The 26,084-nt window shown below is 41.6% G+C and overlaps 1 protein-coding gene across 1 annotated transcript in view; it reads left to right on the top strand.

The window, feature by feature from the left end:
- Positions 1-26,084, top strand: part of DDX55 (DEAD-box helicase 55) — a 50,824-nt gene that overhangs the window by 22,706 nt on the left and 2,034 nt on the right. The window contains exons 11-13 of the mRNA XM_075854547.1: positions 2,024-2,138; positions 10,328-10,496; positions 24,305-24,594. Of these exons, the coding sequence (XP_075710662.1) occupies positions 2,024-2,138; positions 10,328-10,496; positions 24,305-24,594 (574 nt within the window). The remainder of the gene's footprint in view (positions 1-2,023; positions 2,139-10,327; positions 10,497-24,304; positions 24,595-26,084) is intronic.

Here is a 26,084-nt window from a genome sequence, read left to right as displayed (position 1 = left end):
CCATTCCACATTATACCTACATCAATAACCAGGTATGCTGACTCTCTGGACTCTATTCAATAACATCTCTTCTCCTTTTTCATATACTTCATTCTGAGCACAGAATATTATTACCGGTATTTTATGGTATGGTCGGAGGGGACATCATATTTACACCCCTTTATCGATATCACCATTCTTTTGGAATGTGTACCATTATAAACTTGCCTGCCATAGTGTCTTCTTGAATATTCTTAAATTTCTTATTATCAATGTTATTCATGTGATAGCCCTATTTCATCACTAAATTCTTATTTCTATGCGATAGTACTAATATACTGTATTTCAGGTGTATTTTTACTTAGAACGACATGAATATCTCCACAATATTCATGATTGATACATTGCAATATTGCTTTAACTTTATATATTGAATTATTGATCAATATGTATGCTTTATTAACTATGTCCGTTTTGGACTTTGCATATTATGTTTGGACATATGTTTCATATTCTGTAATACGTAGATACCCTATTCAGTTGTTCATTATGTTTTATTATGTCATTACGCATGTTGTATACGTTACATTATTATTTCTTCATTTATAGCGATTGTGATAAAGACCTAGGCTAGGTCGAAACGTCGTGAAAAAAACGCATATCGTGATAAAATCGCATATCAGAAAAAATTGCAAGAGTTAATTGCATATGAATTATACATAATAAAATTATCTTGAAAAATTACTCTCAAGGATCATCGTGCTTCTAGGTTATTTTTGATCTCTATCCTCAGAATAGGACGTCAATATCTTATCGGTGGGGGTCAGACTCCAGGCACCCCTGCCGATCAGTTGTTTTTAAAGAGGTTCTGTCACCACATTATAAGTGCCCTATCTCCTACATAAGGAGATCGGTGCTGTAATGTAGGTGACAGCAGTGCTTTTTATTTTAAAAAACGATCTATTTTCTCCACTTTATTAGCGATTTTAGATTTATGCTAATGAGTTTCTCAATGGATAACTGTGCGTGTTTTACTATTGCCCAAGTGGGCGTTGTACAGAGGAGTGTATGACGCTGACCAATCAGCGTCATGCACTTCTCTCAATTCATTTACACAGCGCATAGGGAACCTTTTAGATCGCTATGTGCTGTCTTATACTTACACATTAACAATACTGAAGTGTTTAGACAGTGAATAGACATTCCACGGGATGTCTATTCACAATTTCTGCACTTCGTTACTCTTTCTGTGGTACTTACAGCAGAGCAAGCGTAATCCCGCGAGATTACGCTGCAAATGACAGGTTACAGCGGGATTACGCTTGCTCTGCTGTAACTACCACAAAAACAGTAACGAAGTGCAGGGATTGTGAATAGACATCCCGTGGAATGTCTATTCACTGTCTAAACACTTCAGTATTGTTAATGTGTTCGTATAAGACGGCACATAAGGATCTAGCAGGATCCCTATGCGCTGAGTAAATGAATGGAGAGGAGTGCAGGACGCTGATTGGTCAGCGTCATACACTACTCTGTACAACGCCCACTTGGTCTACAGTAAAAACACGCCCAGTTGTTCATTGAGAAACTCATTAGCATAAATCTAAAATCCTCAAAGTGGTGAAAATAGATCATTTTTCGAAATAAAAAGCACTGCTGTCACCTACATTATAGCGCCGATCTCATTATGTAGGAGATAGGCCACTTATAATGTGGTGACAGAGCCTCTTTAAGGGGAGAATTGAATGGGAGAAGGCTGTAATACTGTGAATCACCGCTACAAGTGTGTCACCGATTTACAGTACGAGCAGATAAGGAATGAAGGGGAAACGGCTTACGTTCGAGCGCTGTAGCCCCTTCAAAACACCTGATTGGCGGGGGTGCCGGTAGTCAGACCCCCACCAATCAGATATTGATGACCTATCCTGAGGAAAGGCCATCAATTTCTTATGACTGGACAACCCCTTTAAATTGTCCCTCTATACATTGATCCACACTGTATTTCTGGCTATTTAGCCTCAGTGATGTCAATTTTTCCTTCCAGTTCTTTTGTTCATCGGTGTGGACGTACAGCAAGAATTGGTAATCATGGCAATGCTCTTGTGTTTCTGCTTCCAATGGAAGAATCATATGTCAATTTTCTTTCAATAAACCAAAAGGTAAATATTTTATCTTTTATAAATCACCCCAATGCTGTCTTCGCTTTACATATCTTCTATTTTATTTTTTAATGGTGCGCAAGTAATCCCTCCTGGCATTTGAACTATGTTCAAGGATTTGCCTCAACACCTTTTTTTTTTTTTCTTCTTAAAGAGGCTCTGTCACCAGATTTTGCAAGCCCTATCTGCTATTGCAGCAGATCGGCGCTGCAATGTAGATAAGAGTAACGTTTTTATTTTAAAAAAACGAGCATTTTTGGCAACTGGGCGTGTTTAAAGTAAAAGTACAACTGGGCGTGTATTATGTGCGTACATCGGGGCGTGTTTACTTCTTTTACTAGCTGGGCGTTGTGTATAGAAGTATCATCCACTTCTCTTCAGAACGCCCAGCTTCTGGCAGTGCAGACACACAGCGTGTTCTCGAGAGATCACGCTGTGACGTCACTCACAGGTCCTGCATCGTGTCAGACGAGCGAGGACACATCGGCATTAGAGGCTACAGATGATTCTGCAGCAGCATCGGCGTTTGCAGGTAAGTAGCTACATCGACTTACCTGCAAACGCTGATGCTGCTGCAGAATCAACTGAAGCCTCTGGTGCCGATGTGTCCTCGCTCGTCTGACACGATGCAGGACCTGTGAGTGACGTCACAGCGTGATCTCTCGAGAACACGCTGTCTGCACTGCCAGAAGCTGGGCGTTCTGAAGAGAAGTGGATGATACTTCTCGTCAGAACGCCCAGCTAGTAAAAGAAGTAAAAACGCCCCGATGTACGCACATAATACACGCCCACTTGGACTTTTACTTTTCAACACGCCCAGTTGTACTTTTGCAAGCCTCATTTGCATAAATACAAAAATGGTCATAACTTGGCCAAAAATGCTCGTTTTTTTAAAATAAAAACGTTACTGTAATCTACATTGCAGCGCCGATCTGCTGCACTAGCAGATAGGGGTTGCAAAATCTGGTGACAGAGCCTCTTTAACCCCTTCAGGACCAAGCTCATTTTGGCCTTCAGGACCAGACCCATTTTTTCAAATCTGACATATTTCACTTTATGTGGTAATAACTCCGGAACGCTTTTACCTATCAAAGCGATTCTGAGATTGTTTTCTCGTGACACATTGGACTTTATGATAGTGGAAAAATGTGGTCGATAAATTCAATATTTACCAGTGAAAAACACCAAAATTTGGTGAAAAATTGCAAAAATTAGCATTTTTCTAAATGTAAATGTATCTGCTTGTAAGACAGGCAGTTATACCACACAAAATTGTTGCTAATTAACATCCCCCATATGTCTACTTTAGATTGGCATCGTTTTTTGAACGTCCTTTTATTTTTCTATGACGTCACAAGGCTTAGAACTTTAGCAGCAATTTCTCACATTTTCAAGAAAATTTCAAAAGGCTATTTTTACAGGGGCCAGTTCAGTTGTGAAGCAGCTTTTAGGGCCTTATATATTAGAAACCGCCAAAAAGTCACCCCATTTTCAAATCTTCACCCCTCAAAGTATTCAAAACAGCATTTAGAAAGTTTCTTAACCCTTTAAACGTTTCACAGGAATTAAAGCAACGTAGAGGTGAAATTTTCAAATTTCATTTTTTTTTGCAGAAATTAATTTTTATTCTATTTTTTTTGTAACACAGAAGTTTTTACCAGAGAAACGCAACTCAATATTTATTGCCCAGATTCTGCAGTTTTTAGAAATATCCCACATGTGGCCCTAGTGTGGTAATGGACTGAACCACCGGCCTCCGAAGCAAAGGAGCACCTAGTGGATTTTGGGCCTCCTTTTTATTAGAAAATATTTTAGGCACCATGTCAGGTTTCAAGGGCTCTTTCGGTGCCAAAACAGTGGAAATCCACCAAAAGTGACCCCATTTTGGAAACTACACCCGTTGAGGAAATTATCTAGGGGTATAGTGAGCATTTTGACCCCGCAGGTTTTTTGCAGAAATTATTGGAAGTAGGCCGTGAAAATAAAAATCGTCATTCTTTCAAAGATTATGTAGGTTTAGCTAATTTTTTCTATTTTCCACGAGGACTAAAGGAGAAAAAGCACCACAACATTTGTAAAGCAATTTCTCCCGAGTAAAACAATACCCCACATGTGGTTATAAACGGATGTTTGGACACACGGCGGAGCTTAGAAGGGAAAGAGCGCCATTTGGCTTTTGGAGCTCAAATTTAGCAGGAATGGTTTGCGCAGGCCATGTCGCATTTGCAAAGCCCCTGAGGTACCAAAACAGTGAAAACGCCAAAAAAGTGACTCCATTGAGAAAACGACACCCCTTGAGTAATCCATCTAGGGGTGTAGTGAGCATTTTTCCCCCACAGGTGTTTCATAGATTTTATTAGAATTGGGCAGTGAAAATAAAAAAAATCCTTTTTCTTCAATAAGACGTAGCTTTAGCTCCAAATTTTTAATTTTCTCAACAAATAAAGGAAAAAAAGAACCCCAACGCTTGTAAAGCAACTTCTCTGGAGTATGGCAATACCCCACACGTGGTCGTAAAATGCTGTTTGGGCACACGGCAGGGCTCAGAAGGGAAGGAGCGCCATTTGCTTTTGGTGTACAGATTTTGCTGCATTTGGTTTCTGGTCGCTATGTTGCATTTGCAAAGTCCCTGTGGGACCAAAACAGTGGATCCCCCCCAGAAGTGACCCCATTTTGGAAACAACACCCTCAAGGTATTCACCTAGGGGTGTAGTGAGCATGTTAACCCCACAGGTGTTTTGCAGAAATTCGTGTGCACACGATGTGGGAGAATGAAAATTTAGATACGCCAATATTTGGTGCCCGGCTTGTGCCACCATAACAAGACAGCTCTCAATTATTATGCGGTGTTCCCTGTTTTAGAATCACCCTACATGTGGCCCTAATCTTTTGCCTGGACATTCGACAGGGCTCAGGAGTGAAAGAGTACCATGTAAAATTGAGGCCTAATTTGGCGACTTATAAAGTATTGGTTCACAATTGCAGAGGCTTTGATGTGAAATAATAAAAGAAACCCCTGAGAAGTGACCCCATTTTGGAAACTGCACCCCTCAAGGCATTTATTAAGAGGTGTAGTGAGCATTTTCACCCCACGTGTCTTTTCCATAAATGATTGCGCTGCGGAAGGTACAAATTAAAATGTTTCCCTAGATATGCCAATTCAGTGTCAAATATGTCGTGACCAGCTTGTGCCACTTTTTTTTTTATATACACCGTTCACCGTACGTTATAAACTACATGTTACCTTTATTCTGCGGATCAGTACGATTCCGGCGATACCAAATTTATAGAACTTCTTTTTTTATAACTTTTTGCACAATAAAATTACTTTTGGAAAGAGAATGTATTTTTTCTGTCGCCAAGTTGTGAGAGCCATAACTTTTACATTTTTTCATCGATGGAGCTGTGTGAGAGCTTGTTTTTTGCGAGACGAGGTATAGATTTTATCGGTACCATTTTTGGATACATGCGACTTTTTGATCACTTTTTATTTCAATTTTTGGAAGACAGTGACCAAAAAAACAGTAATTATGGCAGTGTTTTTGAGGTTTTTTTTTTTACGGCGTTCACTGCGCTGGATAAATAACATAATATTTTTATAGTTCAGGTCGATACGGTCGCTGCGATACCAAATATGTATGGCTTTATTATTTTTTTCAATAATAAATGACTTGATAAGGGAAAAAGGGCGATTGTGTTTTGTGTTATTATTTGAAACTTTTATTGTATGTTTTCCAACTTTTATTTTTACTTTTTTTTACACTTTTCTTTAGTCCCACTAGGGGACTTGAATGTCCAACTGTTTGTTTGATGTTCTAATACATTGCACTACCTATGTAGGGCAATGTATTGGAACTGTCAGTTGTTCACTGACAGCAAACCGATCAGGCTCCGCCTCTGTGCGGGGCCTAATCCGCTTACGTAATGGCAGACAGGAGTCCATTGTTAGGGCTCCTGTTGCCATGGTAGCAGTCGCCAGCCTTGCCATCGCATGGCAAGGCTGCCGATTTTCTACAAACCTCTAGGATGCAGCGATCACAATGGATCGCTGCATCGAAGGGGTTAATGCCAGGAATCTGAGCTAGCTCCGGTTCCTGGCGATAGGTCGGGCTGTCCGCTGTAACATACAGTGGACACCCACTGCTGATGACGCCGGCTCAGCTTCTGAGCCGGAAGCTGAGCCGGCGCCATCTTGCCGATGGTACCGGAAGCCTCCTGGGCCACGCCGACGACGGGGCATAGGAGGATTCCGTTACAGGCTGATCGGGAGGTAAGCATTAGCCCTCCGATCGCCTTTGCAGCCACCGGCAACCCAGCGATCACGTTGCTGGGGTGCCGGTGGCTATAAACTCCTCACATGCTGCGATCTCTATTGAACGCAGCATGTGAGGGGTTAATCGGTCGGATCGGAGGCTAGCTCCGGTCCTGGCCGATACCTTAGGGTGCCATCTCCATGACGTACAGTAACGTCAAAATGCGGTAAGACACCGATTTTAATGACGTTTATATACGTGATCCGGCGGGAAGGGGTTAAATGTTGTTGTTGTTGTTATTATTATTATATTCAGCTATTTTCAGTTCTCTTATTCAGGTTTATAATGCAACATGTGTGCCCTCCAAATAATATTTTTGATGCAACGTATTCCACATCAGAAGGACATTCTATTTGCCTTTGCTTGACCCACATGTATGTAGGACATTGAAACAAGATATGATGTCCATTGTGTTGCACTCTTTCTAAATGTCTACATCTACAGATGGGACAGACTCTATTGTTGCTTTTTACCATGGACTCCGCTATAGTATGCAGTGGGGTAGGCAACATTTTCTGTGTGGCTACTGAACAGCAGCTTGGGGGGCTGCTCATAGGAGAGAGAGCGGCGCTGAATACGAGGGGAGAGTGGTGCTGCATTGTGCGCTTGTAAAGCACACAACACAGCACCACCAAGTGTTTTGTGCTGACAAATGCACACAATGGAGCGCCCTGCTCTCTCCCAGTGTTCAGTGCTGCCAAGCAAATAATGCCTCACAGATTTCTCTCCCTTTGTTCAGCGCCGCCAAGCACACGACGCCGCGGGACACTGGGAAAGGGATGCATGCCAGCAAACCATGCCCCACGTGCCAGCTTTGTATTATACTTCATGTCAACATAGTTAGTGCTCATTAACCCCTAGACGCACCACTCAGTAACTATACGTCGTCGCAGGAAGTTACTTCCCGCACGAGGACGTATAGTTACTGAGTCGTTCCTGGTGCACACTGTAGGCGACAGTAGGAACCGGGAGGTCAACTGTCTCCAACAGCTGACACTCCACTCTTGCCGGCCAGCGGTCCTTTGCCGCTGATTTTTGCAATTAACCCCTTAAATGGGCGAACGGTTGCAATCACCGCATTTTAGGGTTTTTTATCACATCGGCCGACCCCGCTCTGAATTCGCGGGGTTTGTCGAGGGTTAGCATACTGCTCGTCCTGCCAAAAATAAGCCCTCACACTGCTCAATCGCCCAAATAATAAAACTGTTATGGCTCTCAGAATGTGGTAATACAAAACTTTTTTTTTTTTTTTTTTTTTTAGCAAAGTGTTTTCTTTGTAAAAGTAGTAAAATATAAAAAAGCTATATAAATAAGGTATTACTGTAATCGTATTGAGACGCAGAATAAAACGAAGTTGTTGTTTTTACCGCACGGTGAAAGGCGTAACAACAAAACCCCAAAAACAATTTCAGCCCGCAAATTATTTTTGTTCAGTTTCCCAGTACATTATATGGTACTTTAAATGGTGTCAATAGAAACGACAACTTCTCCCGCAAAAAAACTAAGCCCTCACACCGCTATAGATGGAAAAAGTAAAAGGTTATAGCTCTTGGAAGGCAGGGAGTGAAAAACGAAAATGAAAAAGCAAAAAAAGGATCAGTACGTAAAGGGTTCATTTCTAATAAAAAAATAACTTATGACCACATATGGGGTATTGCCGTACTCTGGAGATATTTATTTACAAATGTTGGGTGGCTTCTTCCACTTTTATCCCTTGTGAAAATTTAAAAATTCAACATTTTAGTGGACAAAAATGTTGATATTAATTTTCACGGCTTAATTCCACTAAATTCTACAAAAAAAACTGTGGGGTCAATATTCTAAGTGTAGACATAGAAAAATTCCCTGAGGGGTGTAGTTTCCAAAATGGGGTCACTTTGGGGGGGGGGGGGTTCCACTGTTTTGGTCCCTCCAGGGCGTTGCAAACGCAACATGGCACCGAAAACCATTCCATCAAAATCTGCGCTCCGAAATCCAAAAGACGCTCCTTTCCTTCTGAGTCCTGCTGTGGGTCCAATCAGCAGTTTATTACCACATATGAGGTATTGCCATAATCTGGAGAAATTGCTTTACAAATGCTGGGGTGTTTTTTCTCCTTTATTCCTTGTAAAAATTAAAATATTTTTGCAGAAAAAAAGTAGATTTTCATCTTCACAGACTAATTCTGCAAAAACCTGTGGGGTCAAAATGCTCACTATACCCCTAGAAAAACACCTTGAGGGGTGTAGTTTCCAAAATGGGGTCACTTTTGTTGTTTGTTTTTTTTTGACTGTTTCGGCACCACAAGATCTCTTAAAACCTGACATGGTGCCGAAAATATATTCCTAAAAAAAAGGAGGCCCTAAAATCCACTAGATGCTCCTTGGCTTCTGAGGCCTGTGTTTCAGTCCATTACCACACTAGAACCGCGTGTGGGATATTTCTATCTGGGCAATAAAAAGAAGGTTTTACCAGGGAAACGCAACTTCATGTGTTACAGAAATGTATTACAAAAGAATTTCAGCAAAGAAAATGTAATTTGTAAATTTCACCTCTACTTTGCTTTAATTCCTGCGAAATGCCTAAAGGGTTAAAATACATTCTGAATGCTGTTTGAATACTTTGAGGGGTGCAGTTTTCAAAATGGGGTGATTTCTGGGGACTTTCTTATATATAAGGCCATCAAAGCCACTTCAGAACTGAACTGGTCCCTGAAAAAAATAGCCTTTTGAAATTTAAGTGAAAATGTGAGAAATTGCTGCTAAAGTTCTAAGCCTTGTAACGTCATAGAAAGATAAAAGGACGTAAAAAAAAACAATGCAAACATAAAGTAGACATATGGGAAATGTTAACTAGTAACTATTTTGTGTGGTATTACTATCTGTCTTACAAGCAGATGCATTTAAATTTAGAAAAATGCTAATTTTCTCTAAAATGTGACGTTTTTCACAAATATTGCATTTATCGACCAAATTTTTTCACTAACGAAGTACAATATGTCACGAGAAAACAATCTCAGAATCGCTTGGAAAGGTTAAAGCATTCCAGAGTTATTACCACAAAGTGACACGTCAGATTTGAAAAAATCATCTGTGTCCACAAAGCCAAAACAAGCTGCGTCCTAAAGGGGTTAAAATTCCATTAATCAGAATCCTTATTACTTAATTAATTTTTTTTAATTGCAAAAAACATTGACTTAAATTTAAATGGGTTTTATTCACACTTCTGTTTTTAGACACTTTTTTTTTTTTTTTTTTTTTAATACGCAGCATGTTTTAGTGGATCTGCATTGGTACTGTTTTTAACCCTTAGAAATCAATGGCTTGAAATTAAATAACATTTTAATAACCACATAAAAACAGTTAAACCTTTACCAAAAAACAGAACAAATACGGATAAAAACGGTCATCTCATAACAAAGTACGGAAACAAAAACTGATACAATACAAAAAACGAACAAATTGTAAAAATAACTATTTGTATTACGCATCTGTATTAGATCGGTATTTTCTTCCGCAAGTGTGTAGGGGCACTTCTGCTGTGTATTGTTTGTGCTTTGCTCTTTTAGCTCCGAAAGCCACCAGTGGGTCGGAAAAACTTGACTACATGATAATCTTTGCATGAGTCCTTTATCTTTTTTTGCAGTTATTGTCATTTTATGGATGTTTTCTCTTAAGTTGATGTGAAAGCTCAGCTAAGCTTTTCTTCGCTATCAGATCTACTCCACTGTTTTTTTTTTTAATGTCCATTAGTAGAAAGAAAAAGGTGACGTGGATTAGTTTGTGATATTGAGTATATTTCAATGTCTTGTGCCAGCTCTATTCTGTGGCTGTATTTTCTCTATCAACTTTTCTTATTGTTAGTAGTTAATAATTTTTGTAATTTCTTGATAAATAGTGCCCTTTGGAAGAAATGGCCGACTTCAAATGTACAGTGGATCATCTGCCAAAATTACAATCTATGGCGAAAAGTGATCGTGCAATGTTCGAGAAAGGCATGAAAGCATTTGTGTCCTTTGTACAGGCATATGCCAAACATGAATGCAACCTAATTTTTAGAGTCAAAGGTGCGTATAATTTGTATATTCAAGTTCAAAACATTATGTATATATTTAAGGCCCTGTACATGTTTTTTGCCAACATTTACCGCATACGTCAGGAAAAAGTTCCCTACAATTAGGTTAAACGTAAACTGTGACGGAGGCCTAGCGGTGGTATCCGCCCGCCATAGGCTATACTGGTATCCTTTTAACTGATACGTCAAGAACTCTCATGACCCTGTTCATGACGTTTATCTTAAACCGATACAATTATAACCTACGGGTGACAGCTACCACTCTTAGGCATCCGTCACTGGTCTCCGTTTACCGAATACTTTGGGAACGTCCAGTGAGGTAAGTGTCCATTAGCGACCACCCCAGGGAAGCTCCAGTAGCTTCCTGGGCCAAGATAGCAGCCGGGACATGAGCTGTTTGGAAGGTACAATAGGGCAGCCCTGCGGGTGGGTGTTCTCTGTGTGGATTCCACAGAGCTGACATTGTCTGACAGGGCGGCCAGAGTCTGCTGCGTTGGTAAGCTCCAGTGATAAGTGTCCGTATATGGACATTTACGTCACTGGAGCTTCTTGACGCATACGTTTAATGAAGGCCTGTGACTGTTGCCATACAGTGACATTCGTCACCAATAGGCCCCCATGTTTATTTGCGGTATGTTTTTTTTTTTGAGAAATGGAAAAGTGTAGTCTGCTAATGAAGCCCTATTAACACATTTAGCTTGTACGTCGGGAGCAAAATAGACAGTACATGTTATTTTATAGCTATCATAGTGTACAATGCCGGCCTTTAGAAAAGTACTGAGTCCTTTAATAATTTTTATTATAACAAGAAAAATAGCTTCTGCTGTCTGAAAAGCCCTTTCATCAACCCACTTGATAAGATTGTTATTTTATTAATAGCAATTGAATCTAAATGATATATTCTGCCATTAGAAAGCCAGAATAGCAAAATAACTGAATTGTATTGGTTGGTGGTGTACATATGCCTTTAGCTTTAAGAATTGTATCTTAATTTAATTATAGTAGAATCGGTAGTAACTAAAAAGGCATTCACAAATTATTCTTATACAGAAACAAAAATGTCTCCTTGTTATGAAATTATGTTAAAATGTTTTATTCCCTGTAAGACGTCTACCCATCGTCATTTGTTGCAAAGGTCATTAAAAGGAGATTTTCAAGTCAATGTCATTTTTAGACTGCACTATGTACATAGACCTTTGCCACTAGAAGGCTGACACTAGTTGGGAAAAGCCTTGGCTCCCCTCAGGCAGGCCATACCCTTCCTACAGAACCAAATTCAATTTTAGTCTAGCGTCCGTAGGAGGCGTACATGACCTGAATCTTAGGTCTGCTGATCTTTTTTTTTTCCATTCAAGCTTTATTTATATCTGTTCTCTCCTTAGTTGCAGGTGGGTTGTCGGCCCTCTGCGGTTGACGGGAAACCAGCCAGTTTTCTGCACAGACTTTCCCTAACTGCCGGTCATCTAACTTGTTGACTGCATCTGCAGGTGGAATGCCAAAAACCCCACTATATGTGCGAAGTAACTGAGGAGGTGATTCAGCGTACACCCAAAGACTATGGACTGCGAATAGTAGGGGACGTACCTTGGCAAACAATGCAGCACATTATTCAGTCTTGGGCCGCATATTGGGCCATTCTGCTTCTTGTTAGCGGTGATGGAACAAGCGTTGTGCCACTTTGCGCCAACCATGGTCCTCGTCCCATTAGCGCTACAGGCCGGGTCCTTTACTCCAGTCTCCGGCTTGCATTGGTGCTAGGCTGCAATCCTCGGCTGCACACACCACGCCCCTGGTGATCACATGATCCTGGCAGACCTATTGGTTGGTTTCGCTTCATTGGATACATAGACAAACTTTTTTCTAAAGAGGCGGGTGTAGGAGCAAGGTGGCCTTTTTCCAAAGTGTGGGCTCCTGAAAGGACAGTCCTTTCTCTTACCGCAGTGTGGCCTCAGCCTCATTCTGGGTACTGCCACCATTTCACGACGCTGCTGCATAGCAAAGGTTAATTTCTCGACTCTTTGAGCCTTTTTACTTCAGCCCATCCAGTCTTCTGACAAGCAGGGGTCTGGTAGGCCAACCTTAGGGTTGAATTATATGTTTGTTTTTTTCTACTGGTGATATTTATTTTTTGAGAGTTGCATCTTCCTTAGTGGTTCAATCTTTCCTCTGACACTGTTGCCAGTTAGTTGTTTGCTTTACTGTTACCCTCTAACTTGTGACATGTCTTCATCTCTGGAGGATCCCACAAAGCACCCGGAACAGGTGGGCATGACTACATACTATGGCTGCGGTGGGTGAAACAAAGTTTACATACGGCCATTCAATCTTATTTTGCCCAAAGTGTCTGTAATCCAGGCCCCCCAGAATGCCAAACCATGGTTAAGTCTTTGAAAAGCTTGCCTTCCCAGATAGCGACCAAACTCATGGCGCCTCCTTCCCAATGCTTGGATAATACAGTCTATCTTTTGCGGTAGATCACATAAGAGGTGTAGAAGTGCCAGGGACATGTCTTTCTCCTCTTCAGGTTCCCTCCAAGGGTCCCCTATTAGGGTAATCAATGGAAAAGCTGATTCGAATCAGGATCAAGCTCCTTCCCCTTGTGTATTTTCCGAATTAGTTTCCGAGTTCAAACAGGACGCACAAATGAAAACTGCCATGCAGCCATTATGTGCTGTCATATCAATGTAAAGCATGACCCCCGTCACCCATTCTCAGGAAGTGGCACCCTCATAGCGCCCACGGCACCAAAGGCAATGCTTTCCAAACCATAGCGTATTTGAGGAAATTTTATGAAAAGAATTGAAACATCCTGACCTGCACTTATGACCTTAGGTTCTGCTTTGTGTCCAGTTTTTGCATTTTGCTTGACTAAGACTTGCACGGTTTCGGAGAAACAGCTGCACCGTGGTATCCTGGAACGAGCGCCACAGTAGGCTATGGCTAAACTGGCTTCTAAGATGATTCATGCTTCAAAGTTCTTAATTGAGTCAGCCTATGCATCAACTAATTTAATTGCCATTCGGCAAACTATTTGGCCGAAACTTAGGCAGCCAATCAGGCTTCCACAAAGCCCTGGTTGGCATTCCCTTTGGTGGCAGACTTTTTGGAAACAGTCTGGACAAAATAATTTCTAAAGTTACAGGCAGTAAGAGTTCTCTACTGCCTCAGAACCGCCTGCACCCTCTATAGCCTTCTCAGAGGTTTCGGTCCTTTTCTGGCTCTTTCTCCCAGGGGTCGTTCTCTTCAGAGTCCAGACAAGAGTACTGGCCACCCCAGCTTCCCATTTTTCTAGACCAGAACTACTTGGCAACAGCGAACCATGGCCCAGAAGCCCTTCTCTGCCAAGATATCTTTGGCCTGAAGGTCTCTCTCCACTCATGTTGGCAGTCTGAGTGGGGGATAACTTATTTCCTTTCAGGAGACCTGGCTTGCTCATGGGAATGAACCCTGGGTTTGGAAGGTGGTGTCGACTGGTTACAAGACGGAGTTCTCGACCCATTACCCAGGAAGGTTTTTTTCCCATCTACTCTGCCTCGCCCATAGGATCGCTTCTTCAATTCTCCTACAGAAAGTTATTGTCCCAGTTCCTTAGACGGAAAATATTCATGCATTGTACTCGAACCTCTTCGTAGCCCCTAAAAAGGACAGATCAATCCGTCCAGTCTTGAATTTAAATAAGATGATCTGCTTTTCAAATTCGAATTTCGGAGGTTTCACATGGAATCCCTAAGGTTGCATTGCTGGAACATGGAGAGTTCTTCTCTTCCATTGATATTTACAATGCATACCTCCATATCTCTATCCCAAGGACCCACCGGGCTTCCTTTGCTTCGCGATAGTTTCTCAACTTTACCAGTTTTGTCACCCTCCCCTTCGGGATCTCAAAGTCTCCTCTAGGTCTTCACCAAGGTCCTGGCAACTCATGGTTCCCCTCAGTGTGAGGGGTGTCGCTGTCATACCTTACATGGATGATTTCTTGGTGAAGGACCCCCTCCAGAAAGGACAATCTACAGTGTCCACATTACTCTGAAAACATTGAAAAGATTTAGGTGAATCATCAACAAGGAAAAATTCTCCTTGGACCCAACTCATAGCATTACGTTTTGGGAATGAACCTTAACCCCTTCCCCCTGCTTGCATTCTGGGCCCTAATGAGCAAGCCATTTTTTCCATCGTCACATTCGAAGAGCTATAACTTTTTTATTTTTGCATCGACATAGCTGTATAAGGTCTTGTTTTTTGCGGGACAAGTTCTACTTTTTAATAGCACCATTTTGGGGTACATATAATTTATTCATTAACTTTTTTTGGGGGGGGATAGAAGAAAACCTGAAATTTCACCACTCTTTTTTTGCGCCCTAAATCGACGTAGTTTACCGTGTGGTATAAATAACACACTAACTTTATTCAACGGGTTGTTACGATTGCAAAGATACCAAATTTGTATAGATTTTGTAGGTTTTACTACTTACACAGTAAAAACACTTATTTTTCAAAATTATTTGTTCTTGCGTCTCCATATTTGAAGAGTTATAACTATTTTATTGTTCCGCCGATGCAGTTGTATGAGGGCTTTTTTTTTACGACTTGTAGTTTTTATTGGTACCATTTGAGAGTAGATACGACTTTTTGATGACTTTTTTATCACTTTTTTTTTTTGTCAGGATTAACAGAAAACAGCAATTTTCCCATTGTTTTTTATTTTTTACGGTGTGCGGGTTAAATAATGTAACCGCTTTATAGCCGGGGTCGTTACGGTCATGGCGATACCAAATATGTGTAACTTTTTTGCTTTATTGTGTTTTTTTAATAGTAAAGCATTTTGTAAGGGGGAAAAAGTGGGTTTTTCATTTATTTATTTTTTCACATTTTTTTTAAATTAACTTTATTCAACTTTTTTTAAAACTTTTATACTAGTCCCACTAGGGGACTTTAATATGCGATCATCCTACTGCCTGTCTGTTTAAAAAGGACAGGCATTTGCTAGGACAGGCATATCCTAGCAGGCAGACCTGGGGGCCTTTATTAGGCCCCCGGCTGCCATCGGAGACACAGACACTCAGCGATCTTATTGCCAGGTGTCAGTGGGATGAGAGGGAGCTCCCTCCCTCTCTCCAAAACCACTCCGATGCGGTGCACGCTATTGAGCACCGCATCTGAAGGGTTAAACGGGTGAGAACGATCTCACACGTTCGAGCAGGGACACCCCCAGCCCTCAGCTACCTCTGGCAGCTGAGAGCAGGGAGATTTGACAGCTCCCTACTTGGTTTACTTTATTCTTATGCAGCGCCGTGGAACGGCGGCGCTGTAGAATAAAGCCCACTAATGACCGCCGTGAAAAGGCTTATGGGTGGTCAGTAAGGGGTTAATGCCAGGTTAGCGAAGGTCCATCTTTCAGAGGACAAAATGAAGACCCTGCAAGCTCAATGGGGGGGGGGGGGGAATCCTTTGACACTGAGGCAAGTCTCAGAACTCGCTTGACGAGATAATTCTCCTGCATCCTCAGATTTTTCAGGAGTTATACTGCAATCACGCTGGAACGGTCCTTTCTTCTTCATTTCCAGTAGTTTGTCATCTCAATGGATGCCAGCCTATCTGGGTAGGGTCAAATTTTTGGCCTCCACATGGTCCAGGGCACTTCGTCGCAGGAGGAAACGTCCTTGCAAATCAACCCTCTGGAATTGGGAAAATCTGTATATTTCCCATTGGACTCCTTTTCTTCGGGTCGCCCTGTCAGAATCCGGAACGACAACTACACAGTTGTTGCCTATTCAAACGACCAAGGCTGCACCAGGAGTCGGGTGATGGGCAGCAGACTTTCTCAGTCTGGAGAGGCTAAATCCGGGAGAGTGGTCTCCACCCAGAAGTATTCGATCAACTTTGCAAGTGGGGCACCTCTGACATGGATCTCTACATTCCAACCTATGTGGGCTGAGTTCTCTCCTGTATCTCTTTCCCCTCCCCTTTCACTCTTGCCCAGAGTGCTTAAGAGGAAAGGCCTTCCTGCGATTTGACCTCCTTTCCCAAGGTCCGCTCTTCTACCCCACTTTGCTTCAACAGCCACACCGTTACATCAGATGTAGAGTTTGAGGGCCCGGGGTCTCTTAGAACCAGTCATCCAGACGATGGTGAAGACTAGGAAACCTTAATCAGGCAAGGTGTTACCACTGTGTGTGGAAGGCTTATTTTTGCTGGTGTGAACAGCGTAGTTTCCATCCTATGGTATGTTTCACACCTAGGATCCTGTCCTTCCTGCAATTAGGCCAAATCCTAGTTCAAGGCCTATCATCCCTTAAAGGGAATGTGTTGCAAATTTTTTTTTTAAGTTAGTTATTTCTATTATATTTTTTACGTTTTTTGCTGTATTTTTTTTTTCTTCCACATGGTGGAAAGTATTAAAAATTAAATAATATTTTCCTGTGTTGGCCACCAGAGGCAGCACTTCCCAGAATTACAGCAAGGTGAATAATGCAAAGCAACCGGACTCACAGCTGCCGTAAATGTGGGAGGGAATCTCACCCCCCCCCCTCCTACGAGGCAGGAAAAGGGGTCTTCAAATTGCTAAGCAGTGTCCGGCTGCCATTTTGGGTGTGATAGTTCAAATGCAAAAACGTCCCCAAAAGTGATATGCACTTCTTTTTGGCGGGCGTCTTTTTACGTGCCGTTTTTGGAAAACGGCCGCGTAAAAGAACGCCGTATTTCTCATTGAAACCAATGGGCAGATGTTTGGAGGCGTTCTGCTTCCGATTTTTCAGCCGTTTTTCTTTTAGGGCCTGAAAAACGTCAAAACACTGTGTGTGAACATACCATTAGAATGATGAAAGTGAAGTGAATTACCTTTCAGTTGACCGGTTCAACACGGCGTGTATTTGACACATCATTTTTTTTTTTTTTGCGCATTTTACATGCCTCTCCTGCTAAATGTCTTTATCCCTCCATCCTGCTGACAGTCTCCTCCAGGATCACCACCCAATCTTGCTGACCGTCTCCTCCAGCGTCACCATACAATCTTGCTGACAGTCTCCTCCAGCGTCCCCATACAATCCTGCTGACAGTCTCCTCCAGCGTCCCCATACAATCCTGCTGACAGTCTCCTCCAGCTTCCCCATACAATCCTGCTGACAGTCTCCTCCAGCGTCCCCATACAATCCTGCTGACAGTCTCCTCCAGCGTCCCCATACAATCCTGCTGACAGTCTCCTCCAGCGTCCCCATACAATCCTGCTAAAAGTCTCGTCCGCAGTAGAGGAGACTGTCACACCACTCTGTGATGGGAATAACCATCTGCTGCTGACAGTCTCGTCCCTGACCTCCTGCTCACGGATACCTCTCCTCCTCACCCGATCACAGTCCGTACACAGTCCACACTGACAATACATCTAGCAAGGGGGGGGGGTCACGAGAGCGGGGGGTCTGTGAGAGAGAGGGACAGACGCACACACCTTACCTGCAGTGCAGCCGGTCTTCATAATGGCGCCTGCTATCTCCCTGCAAACTAGCTTCTCTTCTGTGTGACTCTAAACTGTGTCTGCGCAGTACAGTGCCAGATAGCAGAAGCAATGAACGGCTCCCATTCATTGTGTCCTATGCCCTGTGCTGCCGTATTCCATCTGTGTATGTGTCGTTAAGAGACACATACACACATGAAATAAAACATGGCAGCCCCCAGTACAGTAAGAAAGAGTTAATAAAAAAACAAAAACGTATGTGAAAAATTAAAGTCAATATATTTTATTAAATAAAAGCACATAAATTAATAATTAAAAAAAATCATAACTGTCCCTTTTAATCCATCCCTGCACGTCGAGGTGTGCAGTACCTTCGCGCACCTCCACGTGCAGTTACGTCAGTTCTTTGACAGTTAACAGCCGTGCGGTGCTACACCGCAGCGGCGGTTAACTGTGCAGGGTGTCTGCCCTCCATTCCCCGTTGCCGATCAGTGGCCCATCGCCGCTGATTTAGGCAGTTAACCCCTTCGATGCGGAGTTCGATTGCTATCGCCGAATTTAAGGTGTTTAGCGCAGATCGGCAGCCACCACGTGAAATCACGGGGGCTGGCGATGGTACCCATGGCAACCGGACGCCAGACAATGGCTTCCGGGCTGCCATTTACAGAAGCCTATGAAGACCAGCCGGAGGCTGGTCGTCGTAGGCTTCCTGTCAGTGACTGTCACATCACAATGACAGTTGGAATTCATTACACTACGTAGGTATGTAATGTATTCTAGAATCGATCAGAGCTGCAAGTCTAAGTGTCCCCTAGTGGGACAAGTAAAGAAAGTAAAAAAAAAAAAAGAATAAAAATGTTTAAAAAAAAAGACAAGTGTAAAAACAAGAGCTGCTTTTTTTTCCTATAATAAGTCTTTTATTATAGGAAAAAAATTAACAGGTAAAAAAAAAAGTACACATATTTGGTATCACCGCATTCGTAACGACCCCAAGTATAAAACTATAATATTATTTTTCCCGCACGGTGAACACCGCAAATAAAATGAACGAAAAACAATACCAGAATTACTATTTTTTTGGTCACCACCCCTCCCAAAATATACAATAAAAAGTGATCAAAAAGTCGCATGTACGCCAAAATGGTACCAATAAAAACTAAATCCCGTCCCGCAAAAGACAAGCCCTTACACAGCTTTTTTTTACTGAAAAATAAAAAAAGTTATGGCTCTCAGAATATGGTAACACAGAAAATAAATTATTTTATAAATAAGTTATTTTATTGCGCAAACACTGCAAAATGTAAAAATAACGATGTACATATTGTATCACCGTAATCCTATCGATCCGCAGAATAAAATAGAATGATCATTTATAGCCCAGGGTGAACGCCGTAAAAAATAAATAAAAAACATTGTCAGAATTGATGGTTTTTGGTCACCTTGCTTGCTGAAAAATGGAATAAAAAATGATCAAAAAAATCGCATGTACCCCAAAATGGTACCAATGAAAACTACAGATTCTCCCGCAACAAATAAGTCGTCACACGGCTCCGGTGGTGAAAAAATATGGCGATGCAAAATGTGCAGTGTTCCAAAAGCGGATAAGATCGGGCGCCATTTATAAATGCGACACTGGCCACATATTTGTGGATTATTTATTTACCCGATTATTATACCCTCATATTATGCCCCTGATGTACTCTGCCCAGTCTACATATGCCCCCACATTATAAACTGAAATACCAGCAAAACGCCAGAGCTACTACCAAGCAAAATCTGCGCTCCTTAAAGCCAAATGCCGCTCACTCCCTTCTGAGCCCTACAGCATGCCCAAACAGCGGTTTACGTCCACCGATATGGCATCGCCATACCGGTGAGAACCTGGTTAATATTTTGAGGCATTTGTGGCACAAACTTGGTACAACATATAGTGCACTAAAATGGCATCAGTGGAAAATTGTAATTTTAACTCTGCACCATCCGCTGCGCATTAAACCCTTCGCGCACCACGACTTAATAGCATGTCGTGGTGTGGGGGGTAATATATGGAGCGTCTCACGTGCTGAGCCTGCGCCATACGCTGCGGGGGTCAGCTGTGTATTCCAGCTGATACCCGGGACTAACGGACAGAAACAGCGATTTCACTGTTACAGTAGCCTGTAAAAATCACAATATACTGCAATACATTAGTATTGCAGTGTATTCTACCAGTGATCTAACGATCGCTGGTTCAAGTCTCCTAGGGGGACTAATAAAATGTGTAAAAACAAAAGTAAATAGTTATTAGTGGAAAAAATTTTATAAATATTTAAAGTCCAAAAATAAACCCTTTTCACATTATTTCTCTAAAGTAATGAAAAAAAAATACACAAAATTGGTATCACTGCGTCCGTAAAAGTCCAAACTATTAAAATATACTATTATTTAAAGGGAATGTTTTTTTTTTTTTTTAGTTAAACAGTTAGTGTATAAATGATTAAACATTATTCTAATTTTTGTAATTTTTTCACGAGTCAGGAAATATTATAAATTAGATTCTAATTTATAACATTTCCATGTGCTGGTCACTAGTGGGAGCAATTCCCAAATTGCAGCATTGGCATGTGGTAAAGCAACCACATTGCTTTATGCTGCAAAATTTGAGAAGACACACTCGCTCTAGCGTCCTCAAACAATCCCCCCTTCTTTATCCTGGCTAGTGCCAGGAGAAAAGAGGGGATTGAACGTTCAAACCTCCTACACTGTGTGTCACCATTTTTTGAGCGAATACACAGTGTAGTAGGCTTACATACAGTGCTAATCACACAGTAAAACACGAACAAACACAGACATAACTTACCTGCTCCTGCCGCCGCCGGTCCGTCCGCTCCGTCTGCTCCCTCCGCTCCTAGTTCTTGCTTCAGAACACATGTTCCGGAAGCCGCGACCAGAAGTAGTAATCTTACTGTCCGGCCACGGCTTCCGGTCCACAAGAAAATGGCGCCGGATGTCGCTCAGCCGAAGACCTTCCATTTGGACTGTGTGGGAGCGGCGCATGCGCCGTTCCCACACAGACAGCGTACAGCATAGTGAATGGAACTGCTCCCGTTCGCATTCACTATGGGGCTGTATGTGCCGTATTCCATGTCTGTATGTGTCGTTAATCGACACATACAGAGATGAAAAAAAAAATGGCAGCCCCCATAGACAAGAAAAAGTTAGAAAATAAAAAAATTAAATTTTTTAATAAAACACTAAAAGAAAATTTATATCAAATTTTTTTTTTTCCGCGACACCCTTCCTTTAACTCGCACGGTGAACGCCGTGTAAAATAAAGAATTTTCAACTGCAAAATCGCTGTTTTTTGGTCTCCTTGGCTCTACAAAATTTTTTTTATGTAAAGTGCTCAAAGTTGTATGTACCAATAAAAACTACAGCTCGTCCCGCAAAAAATAAGCCCTCACGCCACTCTATTGACGGAAAAAGAAAAAGTTATGGCCGGAAAGCGGGGAGGAAAAAAGAAAAAGCAAAACATGGATCAGTTCGGAAAGGGTTAATTACTTTCTAATGGAAAAACATTTATGACCACATGTGGGGTATTGCCGTACTCGGGAGAAATTGCTTTACAAATGTTGGGGTGCTTTTTCCTCCTTTTATCCTTTTGTGAAATTGAAAAAATTCAACATTTTAGTGGAAATAATGTTGATATTAATTTTCACGGCCTAATTCGAATAAATTCTGCAAAAGACGTGTGGGGTCTACTATACCCCTAGATAGATTCCTTAAGTGGTGTAGTTTCCCAAATGGGGTTACTTTTGGTGGGCTTCCACTGTTTTGCTCCCTCGGGGGGCTTCGCAAATTCGACATGACACCCAAAAACTATTCCAGCTAAATTTAAGCTCCAAAAGCCAAATAGCGCTCCTTCCCTTCTAAGCCCCGGTGTGGGTCCAGACAGCAGTTTATTACAACATATGGCGTATTTCCGTAATCGGGAGAAATTGTTTTACAAATTCTGCGGTGCTTTTTCTCCTTTATGCCTTGTAAAAATTAAAAATGTCTACGTTTTTTCAGAAAAAAAAAGTCAATTTTTACCTTTACAGACTAATTCCAATGAATTCAGCAAAACAACTGTGGGGTCAAAATGCTAACTTTACCCCTAGAAAAATTCCTTGAGGGGTGTAGTTTACAAAATGGGGTCACTTTTGGGGGGGGGGTCTTTACTGTTTTGGTACCACAAGACCTATTCAAACCTGACCTGGTGCCTAAGATATATTTTGAATAAAAATGAGGCCCCAAAATCCAGTAGGTGCTCCTTTGCTTCTGAGGCCGGTATTTCAGTCCATTAGTGCACTAGAGCCACATGTGGCATGTTTCTAAAAACTACAGAATCTGGGCAATAAACATTGAGTTGCATTTCTTGGGTAAAACCTTCTGTGGTACAGAAAAAAATGTATTACAAATGAATTTTTGCAAAAAAAAGATGAAATTTGTAAATTTCACCTAGACTTTGCTTTAATTCCTGTGAAACGCCTAAAGGGTTAAAACACTTTCTGAACGCTGTTTTGAATACTTTGAGGGGTGCAGTTTTCAAAATGGTGTGATTTTTTTTTTTTTTGTGGACTTTCTAATATATAAGGCCCTCAAAGCCACTTCAGAACTGAACTGGTCCCTGAAAAAAATAGGCTTTTGAAATTTTCTTGAAAATATGAGAGATTGCTTCTAAAGTTCTAAGCCTTGTAACGTCCTAGAAAAATAAGTGCTCAAAAAATGATGCAAACATAAAGTACACATATGGGAAATGTAAACTAGTAACTATTTTGTGTGGTATTACGATCTGTTTTACAAGTAGATACATTTACATTTAGAAAAATGCAAATTTTTGCGAATTTTCTCTAAATCTTGTTTTTTACAAATATTGAATTTATCGACCAAATTTTTCCACTAACATAAAGTACAATATGTCACGAGAAAACAATCTCCGAATCACTTGGATAGGTAAAAGCATTCTAGAGTTATTACCACATAAAGTGACACATGTCAGATTTGAAAAATCGGCTTCGTCCTGAAGGCCAAAACAGCCACTGTCCTGAAGGGGTTAAGGGTCCGGTCTCTGCTCTGACTAACCTTTTTCAGCAAACTTTGGCCATTCGTTCTCAGGTGAAGACTTTTTTTTTTGTTTCCATTGGGAGTTTTATGTAGTCCCTCTCTTCAGACATTCCACGGAGCCTTGAGATATTTACTTAGTCCTGGTGGCTCTTCAGGTGGTTCCTTTAGAAATCTTGAGGGACATTTTGCTTTTGTCTCCTTTCCTAAAAGGTTTCTTTCCTGGTGGCCATCACCTCCATCAAATGGGTTTTAGAACTGGCTGCGCTGTTCTGCAAGTTATCCATAGGGATAAAGTGGTGGTCCGTCCTGTCCCGTCTTTTTTCCCCCGAAGGTGGTCTCTGCCTTCCATAATAATGAAAAGATTGTCCTCCCTCCTTTTGCCCTTCCCGATCTCATTTGTGGGGATGGGCTTTGCACTATCTTGATTTGGTAAGGGTAGTCCGCATCTACCTGGCTGGGATGGAGCTCTGATTCTCTTTTTGCCCTTTCCAAAAGGCCACGCAAGGGATTGATGACGTACAAGGCCACCATTGCATGATCTGTAATTTTCGGAAGCCTATCTGTTCAAGAGTAAAGTTCCTCCCCATCGGGTCACTGACTATTCTACAAGGGCTATTGGTGTCTCCTGGGCGGTCAGGCATCAAGCTTCAGTTACTCAGGTCTGCAAGGCTGTTACCTGGGCTGCGGTACACACCTTAACCAAATTTTACCAGATTCATTCATGGCCTCCTCTGATGCCACTCTAGGTCGCATTTTCTTCTAACCCACTCGGACTGCTTTAGGATGTCCCATGGTGCTGTGTCCCCCAATGATATTAATGAGAAAATTTGGATTTTTATACTCTGTGTTAAAAAAAAAGTTAATTGGGGGACACTTCACTATGGTTATAGTCCCTTGCCACTAGGAGGCTGACGCTAGGTAGGAAAAGTCTTTGCTCTGCTCAGGCAGGCCATACCCTTCCCACAGACACTGGCTAAATCCGTTTGTACAGAAGCAGTAGGAGAGGACAAAAAACAAACCGCCAGCCAGAACAACAGGTCCTGGAACAAACCTAAAAAAAATGGTGCGGTCTGTGTCCCCAATGAATTAAAAACTTTTTTTACGGGAGTACAAAAATCCTATTTCCACACATTAGAAAATGTCCTTGTGCAATACTGAGCAGTACTCCATATCTCCCTACACAGCCTGATTCTCTACCATATCTTTATGGTGTCTAGTGACTACCCATTATTTGCCTTTTGTGATTCTCCGTTCTTTTATTTGTATAGATTTGGATTTCTCCACTCTTGCTCGTGGCTTTGCTCTGCTGAAAATGCCCCGAATGCCAGAATTGAGGGGAAAGGATTTTTCAGATTTTGTTTCCACTACTATCGATACAGACTCTATTTCTTATAAAGATAAAAATAGAGAAAAACAACGAAAGAAGATGTTGCTGGAGAAGAAGCAGAAACAGGAGGGGGAAGTCAGAAAACACTTTGCAAAAAATAAGGCCTGGTCGAAGCAGAAAGTCAAAAAAGAAAAGAAGAAAAAGATGGCTCTTAAAAGAAAACATAAGGAGGTAAGACTCTAAAAACTACCAGCAATTAAGTGGTTCTGTAAATTTAGCTGGCCAATATGTAATCATTTATTGACAATTTGGTCCATGAGATGAGGTCTTGGAGTCATCCGCTATATGGACATAGTATGTTTAGGTATACATATACGTCCGTTCAACGTTGTACAGTGAATTATATTTATATTGAGCATGCATGGGCTGCTGTATGGAATGAAGAAAAATACCATGTCTATACAGCGACGGCACATCTGGTCTCACATTACAAAGTGGTGACACTTTTATAGGGGTTATCCAGGAAGTGAGTTTTTTATGGGGGCTGCAAATGAAATATAACACAAGTGTAATACCTAATTCTCCTTGCCCCCTGTGATGCAGCGCTGTCGCTCCAGCACCAGTCCTGATTCTTGTTTATATTCATGTAGCATGTAACCGCTGCAGCCAATCAGACGGCTCAGTGGTGCTCTCTGGTGACTAAACGGATTTCTAGCACAATGTTAAAAATACATCTGGCTGCTGAGCCCTCTGATTGGCTGCAGCGGTCACATGCTACGTGCATGTAAACCAAAAACACTGAAAAAGGCCATACTTACAAATGGACACAGCCAGGTCAGAAACGCTGATGAAGGAGAGTGAGCAGGTGCTTTAAATAATAATAGCCACTCCCACTAGTCTTGAGGAGAGTGGTGTGTGTGGTGCATGGGATGTGTAGTATAAAATAATAACTGAATAGTGTATGTGCAAGTGTAATACTATAAGTGAAATATAGGGGGCAGTAATGAGTGAAGTGCCTCAATAGAAATAAAAGAATAATGGGGTGCAAGTGTGTGAAACATGGAGGGATAGTGTGTACGTCATGAGGCACAACGTGTATAGCCAGGTAGAAGCCTATTTGTGACGCCTTGATAATTCATAGAGCGGGCTACCCTGCTTGCTAGGCCAAACAACAACACACCATGCTCTCCAAGCATCAAAGACCCGGCTGTGTCCAAAAGAAGCAAATATAAGTAATAATGAAAAATACATGGGGTATTAGTGATCATTTTGGCCAAAAGGACGCAAGCTAGTTTCTGACCTGGCTGTGTCCATTTGTAAGTATGGCCTTTTTCGGTGCATGCAAACCAGCATCGGGACTGCCACCGAAGAGACCACGCTGGATTGCTGGAGGCAAGGGCAGGTTGGTATTGCTTTTTTTGTTTTATTTCATTTGCAGCCCCTAAGGAAAAAAAATTCACTTCCCGGATAACGCCTTTAATTGGATCCCACATGTTTAAAGGCTATGAACACTTTAAGTTAAACATTTATTTATTTTTAAAACCGTTTTATCTGATTTTAAACCAACTTTTAAATAGAAGCTGTATCTTAAAAACTAAAAGTTTAATACAATTCAAGCAGGTCCTGTGTGTTTGCAACATGCAGGATCCAGCTAATGATTACATCCTTGTTTGTGAACGTAGATGTGATCGTCATTGGCTGTATCTGATGCAGCAGCAGCA

The sequence above is a fragment of the Rhinoderma darwinii genome, chromosome 1 (genome assembly GCF_050947455.1).
Source record: "Rhinoderma darwinii isolate aRhiDar2 chromosome 1, aRhiDar2.hap1, whole genome shotgun sequence".
NCBI lineage: Eukaryota > Metazoa > Chordata > Amphibia > Anura > Rhinodermatidae > Rhinoderma > Rhinoderma darwinii.
The sequence above is the reverse complement of the archived record's forward strand: the minus strand, read 5'-3'. Positions and strand labels throughout refer to the sequence as shown.